Genomic DNA, 16,005 nt, shown 5'->3' on the forward strand with positions numbered 1-16,005 from the left:
TTATGCAAGGGTTGTTTAACCCTCAAATAACCCCTACCACCCGGGTTCAGAAGGTATGACAAGCTACAGCAACCTCCAGCCAGGCCTTGCATAACCCCTCGCCATCACATGCCACAGCTCCTTGTGAGTAAATTAACTCACAATGGGGTGTCGTGCAAACTGGCCCAATGATTTGGTTCACACAATGAAATAACCCATGGGTTGTTAACCATGGGTTGTTTAGGAGCACATGGGAGTAAGCATGACGGCTCCTGACCACTCACCTGCTTCTGGTGTGCTAAACTGGGGTGGGCAGAGAGTAGATCTCCAGATGTTTTGGACTTCAACTCCCAGCATTCCTGACCATTGGTCATGCTGGCAGGGGCTTCCTGCACTAAACAACCCAGGGACACCCTATCCCTGGCTTGTTCTCCGTAACATGTAAACCCGGAACTCTGGGTTGTTGAGGGAGAAACAGAGTTCTAAGTAGCAATATAGTTTCAACTTTATTCTAGTCTAGTAAAGTTCCTGGCATAATGATGGCCAAGATGTACAGTCAAGGCCAGAAATATTGGAACAAAGATAACTGTTTTGGCAGTTGGCCTCTGTACACCACCACACTGAAGTTGAAAGGAAACACACCCAAATGGGAGCAAAGCCAGGACTTTCAGCTGTAATTCAAGGGGTTTGACAAAAGTGGGGCACTAACCATTCAGGAAGGACAGCCAGTGGCATACACACACCCCCATCGTTGGTGGCTCATAAGTAATGGAACGAATGGCTGACAAGCAGCTGCATGGCCAGGTGTGGCCTGTTTCCTGGGTACCCCATGACCAATCAAGCAGATAAAAGGCCTGGAGGTGGTTCTGAGTGTTACATTTGCATTTGGTAGCTGTTCACTGGAACTCCCAACATGAGGTCCAAAGAGATGTCCATGCGAGTGAAGGAGGCCATCATTAGGCTGAGGAAACAACATAAACCCATCAGAGAGATAGCAAAAACATTGGGAGTGGCCAGTACAACAGTTTGGAATATCCTGAAAAAGAAGGAATTAACTGGCAAGCTTAGCAACAGCAAAAGGCCTGGAAGACCATGGAAGACAACTAAAGTGGATGACTGCAGAATTCTGCTCATGGTGAAGAGGAACCCTTTCTCAACATCTAACCAGGTCAAGACTGCTCTTGTGAGGTAGGCATGTCATTGTCAACAGAGGCTTCACAACAAAGTGAAACCACTGGTAACGCTAAAGAACAGAAAGGCCAGATTAGCCTTTGCCAGCAAACACCTAAAAAGGCCTGCCCAGTTCTGGAATAAGATTATTTGGACTGATGAAACCAAGATTAACTTGTACCAGAATGATGGGAAGAGAAAAGTATGGAGACGGAAAGGAACAGCTTGTGATCCAGAGCATACCACATCATCTGTCAAACATGGTGGAGGCAGTGTTATGGCATGGGCTTGTATGGCTGCCAATGGAACCGGGTTGCTGTTGTTTATTGATGACCTGACTGCTGATGAAAGCAGCAGGATGAATTCTGCAGTGTATAGGGCTATACTTTCTGCTCAGATTCAGCCGAATGCTGCCAAACTGATAGGACGCCACTTCATATTGCAGATGGATAATGACCCAAAACATACAGCAAAAGCTACCCAAGAGTTTCTCAAGGCAAAGAAGTGGGATGTTCTCCAATGGCCAAGTCAGTCACCTGATCTCAACCCAATAGAGCATGCTTTTCCCTTACTGAAGACAAGACTGAAGGCAGAAAGACCCACAAACAAGCAGCAGCTGAAGGCAGCTGCAGTGAAGGCCTGGCAAAGCATGTCGAGGGAGGAAACGCAGCATTTGGTCATGTCCATGGGTTCCAGACTTCAGGCAGTCGTTGACTGCAAAGGATTTTCATCCAGGTATTAAAGGCGATCCTTAAGTTTGAAATGATGTTGGTTTGTTCCATTACTTAAGAGCCACCAATGATGGGGGTGTGTGTATGCCACCGGCTGTCCTTCCTGAATGGTTAGTGCCCCACTTTTGTCAAACCCCTTGAATTACAGCTGAAAGTCCTGACTTTGCTCCCATCTGGGTGTGTTTCCTTTCAGCTTCAATATGGCAGTGTAGAGAGGCCAACTGCCAAAACAGTTATCCTTGTTCCAATATTTCTGGCCCTGACTGTATGTATATGGTGAGAGGGTGTGTAAATGTTAAGGAGCCTGAGCGTTTGGGTGTATACTTTGGTGCTATAAGCGGCATTTAAATACACTTTGGGCCAGGCTGATCTTCCCTTGTTGGTGTTCTTCCTTGACTAGCAATTGGTGGCTGTTCCAGGACAACTGTCAGTTGGAGCCAAATGTTCTTTCTGGCAGGGAGGGGGAAGTGAATTCCCTGCAACATCTCCTCTGGCCAGTGGATGGACCAGGTTGGTCTCCCCCTTGGCTTGATGTCATTCCTGGGAAACAGGAGGTGCAGCCTCCCAATGGCCCTTGTCCCCTGGCTGATGGTGGAAGCCAGAGTGTGGTTTCCTTCTGCTCTCCAGTCCCAGGGCAACCCCGTTTTGATATGTAGCAGTTACTCTGTGGGAGTATGTGAGTGGCAGATGCTACCACCTATTGAAGTGGTCTTTCAAAGAGTGCTGTTTGCAGCACAAGCAAAGCTCTGCGTGCTGCTAGCATGGCTGTAGCTTCTGTTCCTTTGTTGCCAAGAGTGGCAACAAAGCAGTGTAATGGTCATCCTGACTCTTTAAGGCCTGGAAACATATGGGTTATTGACTTCTAGGTTGCTGTGGTGTGCAAATGCAGCCATGCTAACAAATCATGGCTTGTTTGCAATGAACAACTCAGAAAGAGAACCTATGGACTGGTGTTGGGTTTGAACTCCGTGTTGTTCAAACTATTGGTTATCATTACGTGTGAAACCAGAACCATGGGTTGTTTCACCACACTACAGAGATGGCAGGCTAGAGCGGTGAAAAAAACCAGCCACTTTAGATGCCAGTATTACAGCACTGCAAAGCTATCTTGGATACAGGTAGGGAGCAGGCAAAGCTGGAAATAAATAACCCAGGGATTGAGAAAACAAACAGTAGTTTGTTTGTCTGCCAGACAAGTCCTGGTTAGGGCAACAAACCATGGGTTAACAATGGGTTAATAAAGCATGTGTTAGTGTTATGTGCGAGCAAGGCCACAGTACTTTGTTACACAGCTGGAAAGGGTGTTGGGCCACTCCAGTTGCTTCTTGGATGTAGGGGTCAGAGGAACGAAAGAAAAAAAAGTGGTGCATGACAGGGAAAAGAGTTAAGCAGTTTCTTTGCTCTCAACATGATGGGAAGGAGATTTAATGATATATAAATCAGTATTGATAATTTAGAAATAATTGAGGGAGGAAAGGGGAAGAGGGAAAGTATAGATACTCCAGGGGAAGGAAAAAGAAATTGGAAGGAAGGTAAATTCAAATGTGTAAAATGCTTGAAGTAGAATAGTACATATGGGAAATAAAAAGTGTTCAGAGAGAAATGAATGTATGTCTTAGTGTTATGCATGTTGCTTAGCAACAAGCAGTAAAAATGTGAACTAATGAGTAAAGAGTAATTCAAGGAAAAGAGATGTGTGTGTTATATTTTGTACTCAAGTATTGGTAGGGGTTAAAAGCAGAGGTATAGAATAAAGAACAAATTTCCAAAAAGCTGGAGGAACATCTGAGAACATATCCTTGTCTGTCTACATATTACATCATATTAGCTCAGGGTTGTGGGGTGGGACTGATTTTCAAATAGCTCATCATTCATGTTTGCTTGCTTGCTTATTTCTATATCCTGCCTTTCCTCCAAGAAGAATCCTGTGACTCAGTCTAGACTGAGAGATAGTGACTTGCCCAAGGTCACCCGTGAGCACCATGGCTTAGTACCTGGGTCATCCCAATCTTGGTACAACATTCTAGCTGCTACACATACCATGCTGGTCCTCACATGCAAATTTCATAATATTTAAACATGCAGTAGACATAAAGAAAATGAAAACAAAGAGCAGAACAATATAACCAGTGTCAAAAGTTTCATCAGCATATGCATGTAAAAGTCCCAGTGTGAGAAATTCCAGTAATAAGCTATGAATCTACCTTTCCAATATCTCAGTCCCTTCTTCAAAGGTATTTGCAAGCTTTCCTTTCCAAGAGTTTCAGGTATGTGCAGACCCTTGGAGCATCCTTACAACACCTTTATATAGTCAAATATCAAGTTCTTGTTCTTGCTAGGGTTTTATATTGCTTTATGCAGTACTGCTTTTGTGCTAATTGCCCATAGCTGATGCAATACTGAAACCAATCTATGATCATGATTTAATAGTAAGATTGGAGATTAAAGTGTTCTCAAAATTTTGAGTATATTTCCTTTACCCAAAATGTAAGCACACTTGGAAGAACAATCCATTGTGCTTAAGATCCCATAATTCCTCTTGATCCTGCATTATTACAGTTCATGGGCAGTATCCTACACTCCCCGTGTGCTAGTGGAGCAGACCACTAGTGCAACAGGAACTAGCAGTTTCCGAAACTACCAGAAACTAGTGGCAGTGCTTGTTTCCAGAACGGGGCAGGTCAGTGGAGCTCACAAAAGGGAGCTCTGCTGACCTGTCTCATTCTGGAAATGAATGTTTCTGCTAATTTCCAGGGTTATTTCAGGAACTGCTAGTTCTTGTAGCATTAGCAGTCCGTTCCACTGGAGCAACAGAACTAGCAGGGGCACAGCAGAAGTATAAGATACCGCCCATTGCAATTCTGCACACATGATCCTTACTTTGGTTCAGAAGCAGCAGCCAATGAGCTGATTTTTATATGTAGTGGTGGTGGTGGACTTTGAAGGTCTCCAAGGAAGCAATTTAACTGTTACCTATGCTTTCATTCGCCTTTTGTTAATACTGACACGATCAGCAGCTTCACATCTATTCCAGAATCATTCTGTGCCACATCCACAGGGCCATTTTAAACCAAAAATGGGTGTTAATGCTACAGAACTGTTGAAATGAGACAACCGAACATTAAGAAAAAAAACAATCTCCCATCTTAACAGGCCTGCTGTTCCAAAACAACTAATTAAGCATGAAGAAAATAAACGCATTGATGTTCATGTCTCTGTCTAACCATTACAAGAAGCCAACTATGTGTGGTATATGTGTTAACACTTGGAGAAAAAAATTGTATGAGCCAATCCCAGAGTTAAAGTAGCAGAAAAGAATGTCTTGTTTATGCCTATGCATATGAGCACCGTTTCTCTTTACAACAGGTTGACATAAGACCAAGTGCCGTCCTTTAAGTATCTCCTGTAACTCATCTAATGAAGAAAACATCACAGCTTCCCTAGTATGTTCCACTCTCCAAATTACCTTGCAATTCCACTGTTTTTCTGATTCCTTTAAATGTTTCCAGCAGCCTTATCCCATCAGCTTTTGATCTGCTATCTATGGGGCAAATATCTCTATCTGCCTACTGTGTCATTCATTTTGTTGTAACCATAAGGTCTCACTTCACTTTTTTCTTCCAGAACAAGACTTGCTAATGTTCTTCAAATTCTTCTCCTGCATCTTGCATTTTTAAAACATATTTATACTTTTGTCCTTGAACCAAGCCTAAAAAATTTTAATCAATACCTGGCCCTGAAGTCAATCCCTGCAGGATCTTGTCTTAGGGCTGCTCTATATGTTACTTTTTCCTATGGAAAGATTAACCTATATATCTGTCTGCATGTTTTATTTAGATCTGTAAACCACCACCATCCCAGTCCTGAAGGCTTGAACATTAAAGGAATAAAAACAAATTCAAAAATTGCCACTATATTAAAAAGTCCTTATCTCTGTCAATGCAAGCAGAAGATTTATAATGCCCTATAAAATGCAGATTCTTGGGATTCTGGTAAGTTTTCTTGAGGAGGGAATTCCATAAATATGATTGAATCTTAAACACACAAGGGAGTAACTACCCTATTGAACACAGTGTGACTTACATCTGGGTAAACGTGCATTGGATTGCACCGTGAAGGCTTCTGCCAAGAAAACCGCTCTTGGGGCTCTCTCTGTCTGGACCTCGCAAAGGTCGCCCCCGTTGATCTTCAAGTTCACAACAAGACATTTTCTAAAGTTTGCTGGGCCTAAGCTGATTCAACTAGTAAAATGTGACGCATACGTCACTTATCCCATATATATCAGAGATCTAAAAGCATCATTCTGTACTCCATATCGCTGGTGCCGTTCTAAATTGTAAAGCAAAGAGCTCTTTTTTTTCCTGTCAAAAGGACTGGAGCCTTCCCAGAGAGCTGCTTTCCCTAGCAATTGTAGTGTTTTTATGAGATACCTTGACTGCTGCAAAGCAGGCAGGTGATATATTAAACCCCATTCTGATTTCTGCGAGTACAAACAGACTAGTAATGTCAGCATCAGTGCAATTCTTGCACCATACCAGCTTTTGGGACATCAAACCCAGAGAAAGCACCCTTCATTCATCATGTGTCAGAAGTGTCAACCCGCTGTTTCTGGCTACTTCTGCAGCTCAACCTTATTCGCCAAGGCTCCAAGAAGTTCCCTTAAGCTGTGACTATCAAGCTGAACCATTTACCAACACCGTGAGCAAGCCTTAAATTGGATGAGCAACTTCGGGACATCTGAGACCCATTTTTACCCCCTGAACAGCCATGTAGGGGGCCACTGTCTGCCGGGCAACCCAAAAACCATTAAAAAGAGGGGGGGGGGAATGGCACCCATAACACTAGGGACACCATTTCCCCCCTTAATTTTTTTGGTTTTTTGCAGGGTGCAGTGGAGGTTACCCACTGATGCATTAGATGCGTTATGTCCACTGGTGCTCCTTGCTCTCATCTGCTATTCAGAGTGCCAATAAATACATACATTCTTCTTCGGAGCATTTTAAAACTTTCCTTGCATCCTTGGATAGATTCAATTTATTTTTAAAGTATATTATAGTTGATAAAATACTTACAGATAAATCGGATATAGATACTAGGCTTTAGAAAATATTTTAGTTTTTATTTTACACAATTTCAGTGAAACATGATAGTCTTGCAGCTTGGAAAATGAAAGGTTTGCCCAGCATCTCTTGCAGACAAATAACTTGTTGATTTGGTCTGTAATTTGGAGAAGCCTGACTTATTTATTTATTTATTAAATTTATTAATCGCCCATCTGACTGGTCACCCAGCCACTCTGGGCGATGTACAACCCACCATAAAACAATTTAAAACAATAAAATTTTACCATAAACATTTTTTTTAAAATACCCTAACCCACCCCAAATGCCTGCCTGAACAACCACGTTTTTAATGCACGACGGAAGCTCGTTAAAGAGGTCTATAAGCTGTTTGTAAAGCTCATTAAAATGACCATAGTAGATAAATCCAACTACATTAGGAGGTAAAAAGCAAGGAGCTTTCTTATGAATAGGCTGCCATGTCTAGATTTAAGGCTATGAAAGAAAGATAAGATTTACCATGACAGTATATGCTTGGCAATTTCACTGACCTGTTGTGATTGTTGCTGAAGATGTTATAACAACAGTAGGCTGGATTCTGAGAAGTGCGAGTGGAAGGAAGCTTGCAGAAGGTGTGTTTCCCATTCCCTACACCCTCCAAAACTTCTCCAGATGGTCAGGGGACCCTCCTAAACAGCGTGTGGGAGGGGGGATTGGCCAAAAACAGGCCAAGGCACCTCACACAGGGGGCCTCCACCCAGTTCTGGCCAATTAACCCCTTCTGTGCCATTCCAGAGGGTCACCTGACCCTCTGGAGAAGCATTTTGGGAAGCACAGGGGCCTTCATGGGGGAGGAGGGAAGGGGGAAATTCCCTGCAGTGAGTTTTCTTCTGCTTGTGGCCCTGATGGGCTTGGATCCTATTTATCAAGCTGAAAACAGGTTAAGTATCTAGGTACAGGAAAAGACCCTGATGCTGGGAAAGATTGAAGGCCAAAGGAGAAGGGGACGGCAGAGGATGAGAGGGCTGGATGGCATCACCGATGCAATGAATATGAACTTGAGCACACTAAGGAGAGAGCGGAGGACAGGAAGGCCTGGCGTGCTATGGTCCATGGGGTCACGAAGAGTCGGACACGACTTAACGACTGAACAACAACAACAAAATCTAGGTACAGTCTCAGCCCACAGGTTTACAATCTAATGTAGTCGCTGCAATGTAAGGAGAGTAAGGGGGACAGTGAGGAAACTGGAAATGCAAGGTGGGGAAGAAGAGGAAGAGGAAATGTAGGTAAGTTTTAAGTCAGGTTGTGTCCCCCCCCCCCCCCACTCAGTCATGAAGCTCTCTGGGTGACTTTGGGCCAGTCACTGCCTCTCAGCCTAATCTACCTCAAAGCGTTGTTGTGAGGATAATATGAAGAGGAGGAGAATCATGTAAGCTGCCTTGGGTTCTTTGCAAGAGGAAAAAATGTGAGATATAAATTAACAAATAAATAAATAAAAATAAAAGAGGAAACAGATTATTATGTTTGGATGTTGTCACCAAGGGAATTCTATAATAATGTTACAATAGTAAATGGGTATGGGAAATAACAAAGGGAAGATGGAATTCAACAAAAAGATTAGAACCAACAGGACAAAGGGAAAAAGGAATGTGGAAAGACAGGAGAGTGGATAAGAAGGATATTGCAAGAATTAAGAGATTTATAAGTAAGAATAAGAAGTTGACTGGGGTTGACTCTTTGCCACTTGAAATTTAGAAAGTTAAATAAGCTAAAATTATGTTTATAATTGTATTTTCCATTGTTACATTTAAAAAAAACTTTAAAACACACTACTTCTCCCTGTTTGGGCAACACACAAGACCTTGAAATTGTAATGCTGTGTTTCCTTAAACTTTTGGTAGCATTAAAAAAAACACCTCAGTGGAACCCCAGAATAACAAGAGTTTGGCTGATCATACTCCATAGACAGCATAAGCAGCTGGTAAAGTGTAAGTAAGACCCACAATGGAGCCAATTTAAATCTCCCATGTATTCCGTCTGTTTAACTTCCCTACCATAGAAATCTCAGTGTCTTCCCTACTTTCATGAGGATCTATGAATTATCTATCCATGCCAAGTTCATTTTTAATTACTTTGCTTCCATTTCATATCTTCACAACCCCAGTCATGTGAGGACCAAAGCAACACTTAGGGTGCAATCCTATGCATCTTTAGCCAGAAAACGTCCTTCAGTTCCCAGCATGGCCCAGCTAGCTAGCATGGCTGGCTAAAGGGATGCTGGGAGTTGCAGGGAGTTGCAAGTATTGAACCCTTAATTATCTATTTCTTCTTCTTTTTAAAAAAGGCTGGATTCATTTTGCTTTGCACAGCAGTTTGAAAGTTCACATGGGAAGAAATATTTCATGCTATCTATTACCAGTTGTGAATAATGCCTCCATAACAGCACTTGTGACGGAGTGAGCTCCCGTCTTCAGTCCCAGCTCCTGCCAACCCAGCAGTTTGAAAGCAAGAAATTGCAAGTAGATAAATAGGTACCGCCTCGGCGGGAAAGGTAACAGCGTTCCGTGCACCTCGGTGTTCAGTCACGCCGGCCACATGACCACGGAAGCGTCTTCGGACAGCGCTGGCTCTTCGGCTTAGAAACGGGGATGAGCACCGCACCCTAGAGTCGGACACGACTGGTTGGGGACACCTTTACCTTTTTAACAGCACTTCTAGAACGTTTTCAAAACTGCTATCCTGCCTGCACTGCATGTCTTTAATGGGAATTGAAAACTGCCACAGCTAACTAGTACCCTTTGCCTCTGGAAAAATTACCACTAGTGGACAGTGGCAGTAGCACTGACGGTCCTGTCCTACTTCAGTCCAGAAAGGTGTAGGTCATTACACCAGTCATCCCTCTCCAGATAAATCTGTTTCCCCAGGGCAGCCTTCCCCAAATTGGTGCCCTCCAGATGTTTTGAACCCAGCCAGCAGGGTCAATTATCAGGAATGCTGAGAGTTGTTATCCAAAACATCTGGAGGGCACCAGGTTGGGGACAGCTGCTCTAGGGTGACTGATGACATAATAGGGTTATATTTCCCTGTTGGAACTGCTGGCCAGGATCCAAAAGGCTGTAGGAAACCCACATGGTGTGTTATTCTGAGGCTGCAATCCAACTGCAGCCATCTTCCACTGACTCAAACTTGTAAGATCTCCAAAAGCTGCTTCCAATGTAACACAGAGAAATATTTTAAAAACATTTCTTTGAAATCCCAGCAACATCTGGGCCCATGTGAGACAAGCAGATATATAATGTTACTGAGGGGACAGATTTGTAGGTGTTCCATAGAAAATGTTGAGGGTTGGTCACAGTTTACTGGCATATAGCATTCAGGATGTACAGGATGCTGTAATTCCATCTGATCTCTAAGTGATATGACAAACCAAATACTAAGTATTGTTCTATGCCTTGCAGAGGATCCATTCTTACAAAAAGCTGACTAATAAAGTAAACTATTCTAGAATGGCCTACACGTGCAACAAGTGCAAGTTGATTACACTGTTGGAAGAAAAAGTAAGAGGACTGGAGCGGCGAGTGTCAACCCTCCAGGGAATAACAGAACACGAAGAGTTCTTGGACAGAATGGTGGAACTACAGCAGTAAAGCGAAGTACAGAAGCCAGAAGAGCAACAGCAAGCTGAGGCAGTTGAGGAAAATGCTGAGGTGAGGAAAAATGAAGTAGAGGATACTCCTTGGAAAAGGATGACAGGAGAAGAAGAACTAGACGCCACTGTGGAAGCAGTGGAACTGTGGAACCGTTTTCAGGTACTTGAGGATGAAACTGGAGGACAGCCTGCAGAGGAAGAATTACAGGGGATCCCGCATGAGAGTGAGCAAGAGGCTGAAGGTCAGTCAAGCAGAGGCAATGAAACCAAGGCCTACAAAAAGAAGAGAAGAGTAGTAGTAGTGGGAGACTCCTTGCTGCGTAGGATTGAAACCCAAGTATGTCGCAAAGACCCATGGACTTGCCAGGTATGCTGCCTCCCAAGAGGACAGATTAGAGACGTGACTGAAGGGTTGCCTACACTCATAAAGCCCACTGACAGGTACCCCTTTCTTCTCATCCATGTGGGAACAAATGATACCGCCAAGCAGAGCTACGAAGAAATCACGTCAGACTTTGAAGCTTTGGGAAGGAAATTCAAGAACTTTGGGGCCCAGATAGTTTTCTCATCCATCTTTCCAGTAGTTAGAAGAAGGACAGAAAGGGAAAGAAAAATACTCCAGGTGAATGACTGGCTACGAAGGTGGTGCCAACGCGAGAGATTTGGATTCTGGGACCACGGGCTAAACTTCCTAGAAGATGGGCTGTTGGCAAGGGACAGGTTGCACCTCACAAAGGCTGGGAAGACTGTGTTTGGCCACAGCATGAAGAACTTCATCAGGAGGGCTTTAAACTGAATCCTATGGGGGCAGGAGACGTAAAGTTGGGGGTAATAATGGACCACTATGGAGAGAACAGCTCTAACAGCGCCCAATAATAGTCTTCAGACACATGTAGGAAGAAAGCCAGACTACAAAGCACATGGTCTTCGATGCCTATAACTAATGCCCAGAGTATGGGAAACAAACAGAATGAACTTGAGCTCTTAATACAGGAGGGAAATTATGACTTAATAGATGTAACTGAAACTTGGTGGGATGACTGCCATGACTGGAATACTGCAATTGAAGGATATAACTTGTTCAAAAAGAACAGAAGGAACAGAAAGGGAGGTAAAGTTGCACTATATGTTAAAAATACATATCTCTGCACAGAAATACAGGAGGATGAGCTTTGTAGCCCCATTGACAGCATCTGGGTTAAAATTAATGGAGCAAAGAATAAAAGGAACATGGTGGTCAGAGTCTACTACTGGCCACCCAATCAAGGAGAAGATGAGGATGAAACTTTTAAAAAGCAAATTGCCAATGTAATGGGAGACTTCATTTTCCCCAATAAATTTGTTTGTTGAGAGACAAATTCTGCAAAACATGGCCACTCCAAGAAATTCCTGACTTGTGTTGCTGATAATTTCCTCCTACAGAAAGTGGAGGAAGGAACTAGAGGATCGGCTATCCTTGATTTGATCCTAACCAACAGAGATGACTTAGTGGATCAAGTAGCAGTTATGGGAACTCTGGGGGAAAGTGACCGTGTTATACTTGAATTCTTGGTTCTAAAGGAAGCAAAAGCCAAGTGAAGCGAAACGTGTACCCTGGATTTTAGGAAAGCCAATTTTAATAAACTCAGAACAGTCATAAGTAAGGTCCCATGGCTAGCGACTCTAATGAGAAAAGGAGTCCAAGATGGGTGGGAGTTTTTAAAGAAGGACATTCTAAAGACACAATTACAAACAAGTCCAACAAGAAAAAAAAGTGGAAGACAACAGAAAAAGCCAACGTGGCTTCACAAAAAGCTTAAAAAACTGAAAATGAAAAAGCACACATATAGGAACTGGAAGGAAGGCCAAGCTACAAAGAAAGAGTATAGGCAGGTAGCACAGAATTGCAGGGGTGGCATCAGGAAGGCTAAAGCTGAGAATGAGCTGAGGTTAGCGAGGGATGCTAAAAGCAACAAAAAGCCTTTCTTCAGATACTTGCATAGTAAAAGACAGAGGAAAGAAATGGTGGTTCAACTATCAAATAAGGATGGCAAAATGATAACAGATAACAAAGAAAAGGCAGAAGTACTCAATTCCTACTCTAGCTCAGTCTTCTCCCGAAAGAGGGTCTATGAGTCCCCTGGCAAAGGCGAAGTACAGGCTGAAGGGGCAGGATTGCAGCTTGAGATCAATAGGCATATGGTCAAGGAACACCTAATTACTTCGAATGAGTTCAAATCTCCAGGGCCAGATGAACTTCATCCTAGAGTAATAAAGGAACTGGCAGAAGAACTCTCAGAACCACTGTCTATTATCTTTGAGAAATCATGGAGGACAGGTGAAGTGCCAGATGACTGGCAGAGGGCTAATGTTGTCCCTAGCTTCCAAAAGGGCAAAAAGGAGGAACCTGGGAACTACAGACCAGTCAGTCTGACATCAATCCCTGGGAAAATTCTGGAGCAGATGATAAAGCAATCCATCTGGAAGCACCTTGAAAACAATGCCATGATGACTCGAAGCCAACATGGATTTGTCGAGAACAAATCCTGCCAGACTAATCTGATCTCTTTTTTTTATCAGGTAACCTCCCTTGTGGACTGTGGGAATGCTGTCGACACGATATACCTTGACTTCAGCAAAGCGTTTGACAAAGTGCCCCATGATATCCTGATGAGCAAACTAGCTCAAAGTGGGCTACATGAAACAACGATCATGTGGATCCACAGTTGGCTACAGAATCGGACTCAAAGAGTGCTTATCAAGGGGATCTTCTCAAACTGGGGAGAGATAATAATGGGGTACCGCAGGGCTCAGTCCTGGGCCCAGTGCTCTTCAACATTGTGATTAATGACTTGGAGGAGGAGGTGCAGGGAATGCTGATCAAATTTGCAGATGACACAAAATTGGGCAGGATAGCTAATACTTTGGAAGACAGAAACAATTCAAAATGATCTTGATAGGCTGGAGTGCTGGGCAGAAAACAACAGAATGACATTTAACAGGGATAAATGCCATGTTTGGCACCTAGGAAAAAGAAACCAAATGCACAGTTACAAGATGGGGGACACTTGGCTCAACAATACTACAAGTGAGAAGGATCTTGGAATTGTTGTAGTCACAAGCTGAATATGAGCCAACAATGTGATGTGGCTGGAAAAAAGGCAAATGCTATTTTGGGCTGCATTAATAGAAGCAAAGCTTCCAAATCCCGGGAGGTACTAGTCCCCCTCTACTCAGCACTGGTTAGGCCTCATCTGGAGTACTGTGTCCAGTTCTGGGCACCGCACTTTAAGAAGGATGCAGACAAGCTGGAGAGGGTTCAGAGGAGGGCAATGAAGATGATCAGGGGACTGGAAACAAAGCCCTATGAGGAGAGACTGAAAGAACTGGGCATGTTTAGCTTTGAGAAGAGAAGACTGAGGGGAGATATGCTAGTGCTGTTCAAGTACTTGAAAGGTTGTCACAGAGAAGAAGGCCAGGATCTCTTCTTGATCATCCCAGAATGCAGGACACGGAATAATGGGCCTCAGTTTCCAGGAAGCCAGATTCTGGCTGAACATCAGGAAAAACCTCCTGACTGTTAAGAGCAATACGACAGTGGAACCAATTACTTGGGGAGGTAGTGGGCTGTCCCACACTGGAGGCATTCAAGATGAAGCTGGACAGTCAGGGATGCTTTGACTTAGATTTCTGCATTGAGCAGGGGGTTCGCCTTGGTGGTCTTATAGGCCCCTTCCAATCCTACTATGATTCAATGAATGTGATTTGTTTATTTTAAATATTTCTATATTTGTATATTGCCTTCAGGTTAAAAACCCTCCCAAAGCAGCTTGCATGAAAAGAAATAAAACATAACACTATGAAATCCCATTCTAATAAAATATAGTCATATAAAACATTTGCGATCCCTCAATACACTCATATATAACTGGTTTAAACCATTTTAAAGAGAAAACAATTTAAAAGCAGCAGCAATATAAACCATTAAAACCCAGAAATCCAGCTTAGCATCTCAACTAAAATCTTAATTTATTATGACTGAGAGATGAAATGCATGGGGTGAAACAGATGAAATCATTGAAAAAGTGTATATGGACTCCACTTTGGGCCCCACTTACACTTTTCCAGCTGTTGTGTTTTCTTCTAGTAATGAATGGTAAGAGCGTTTATTATTCTCAGGTCCTACTGAGGGCAACTGAGATTGATATTTAAAAACACACCAACATTTTACATTTCCATGACAGACCCTAATGTTTTTATTTTAAGCAGTTCCCTGGTAGTGGATATCTGCCAACCTGCTTAAACACTCCTTTAAAAACTAGTTTGTGGGCTAAGTGTGAAAGTTGCTGATATGGAAACTGCCTTTGATGCCCATGTGGGGGTGGGGGGGTTAGTGACTTTCAAAATAATTCATAAGTATATTGTTAACTATAGTTCCATCTCTTTGAAATAATTGTTCGATGAAGTCATAAATCTGTTCTCAACTTTCACATGCCTTGTTCGAGTCATAATTCTGGGCCAGGTGGCCTCATTTCTTTCTAATCAAGGGGTTAGTAACTTCTTCAACGCTTCATTTCAATTTATGCTACACAAATTGAATGTCCACTGGGTATAATCATTTCCCTTTATTAAGGTAATGAAATAACAATTCTTACGTATTTTTCTAGGAACTTGAGAAGTTAATCTGCTTAAAGAAGGTTATAAAGTAAATAAGACACTAAACAGTTATATTCTTGAGTGATATTGCTCTAGTCTTTTATAAGAGAAAAGTCTTTATTCAATACTTTTGTCTGCAAAGTACAATAACCCTAAGCTCAAAAGTTTTTCATGGTATTAATACACATAAATATCTTTGAGACAATACTGTGAATAATTTTGCAGAGAAACACACTATTCAGTGCACTATTCAGAATGTGAAGGAACATTAATATTCAGGTCTACTAATTTCTTCACAAAAGCGTGCTTTTTATTTAAGGAAGCAATTAGTGCTTTCTTTTGAGGGGTTGGGAGGAAAGAAACAAACCTTGTAGAAGTTTACAAACCTTGTAAATCTTAAACTCATGATTAACTAGAGGCCTCAACCCATCTTTCTCTCTCATCCCATGTTCTTTGCTTTCTCTCCTGGTTTAGTGCATCCCACAAAGAGTTTTCAGCCCAGTGCTATGTCCCAGTTCCTTTGAGTTCAGTGGGGCTTGCTCACATGTACATAGGATTGCAAACTTTACCTGCCTCTCACTGGGAGAAGGTGAAAGGAGGAGAAGCCACTGGTGCATGCGTGCAGATATGTACATGGTCCTCAACAGTTGCAACTTCCATGTCATGTTATCGTGCATCACCACCTCGCTGTCAGGACCAGCCGAGAACTTGATAATACATTCTCAGAGGAAGGCAGCCTCCTGGCCCAAGTTGGCAGATACTGACAAACCTCTGAGAC

General features: G+C 42.8%; 1 protein-coding gene across 11 annotated transcripts in view; it reads left to right on the forward strand.

The window, feature by feature from the left end:
* The window catches only part of EFCAB11 (EF-hand calcium binding domain 11), a 74,709-nt gene that overhangs the window by 22,928 nt on the left and 35,776 nt on the right, over positions 1-16,005 (forward strand). For 2 of the 11 annotated variants that reach the window (XM_084840938.1, XM_084840986.1), the window contains one exon: positions 5,718-5,927. The exons of the other annotated variants lie outside the window; for them this stretch is intronic. In XM_084840938.1, the coding sequence (XP_084697064.1) occupies positions 5,718-5,850 (133 nt within the window). In that variant the 3' untranslated portion in view covers positions 5,851-5,927. Of the gene's footprint in view, positions 1-5,717; positions 5,928-16,005 lie in introns of those variants that run through there. 11 annotated transcript variants of the gene reach the window in all.

The sequence above is a fragment of the Heloderma suspectum genome, chromosome 1 (genome assembly GCF_057233095.1).
Source record: "Heloderma suspectum isolate Gila_16-S chromosome 1, 16-S_ref, whole genome shotgun sequence".
NCBI classification, from domain to species: Eukaryota; Metazoa; Chordata; class Lepidosauria; order Squamata; family Helodermatidae; genus Heloderma; species Heloderma suspectum.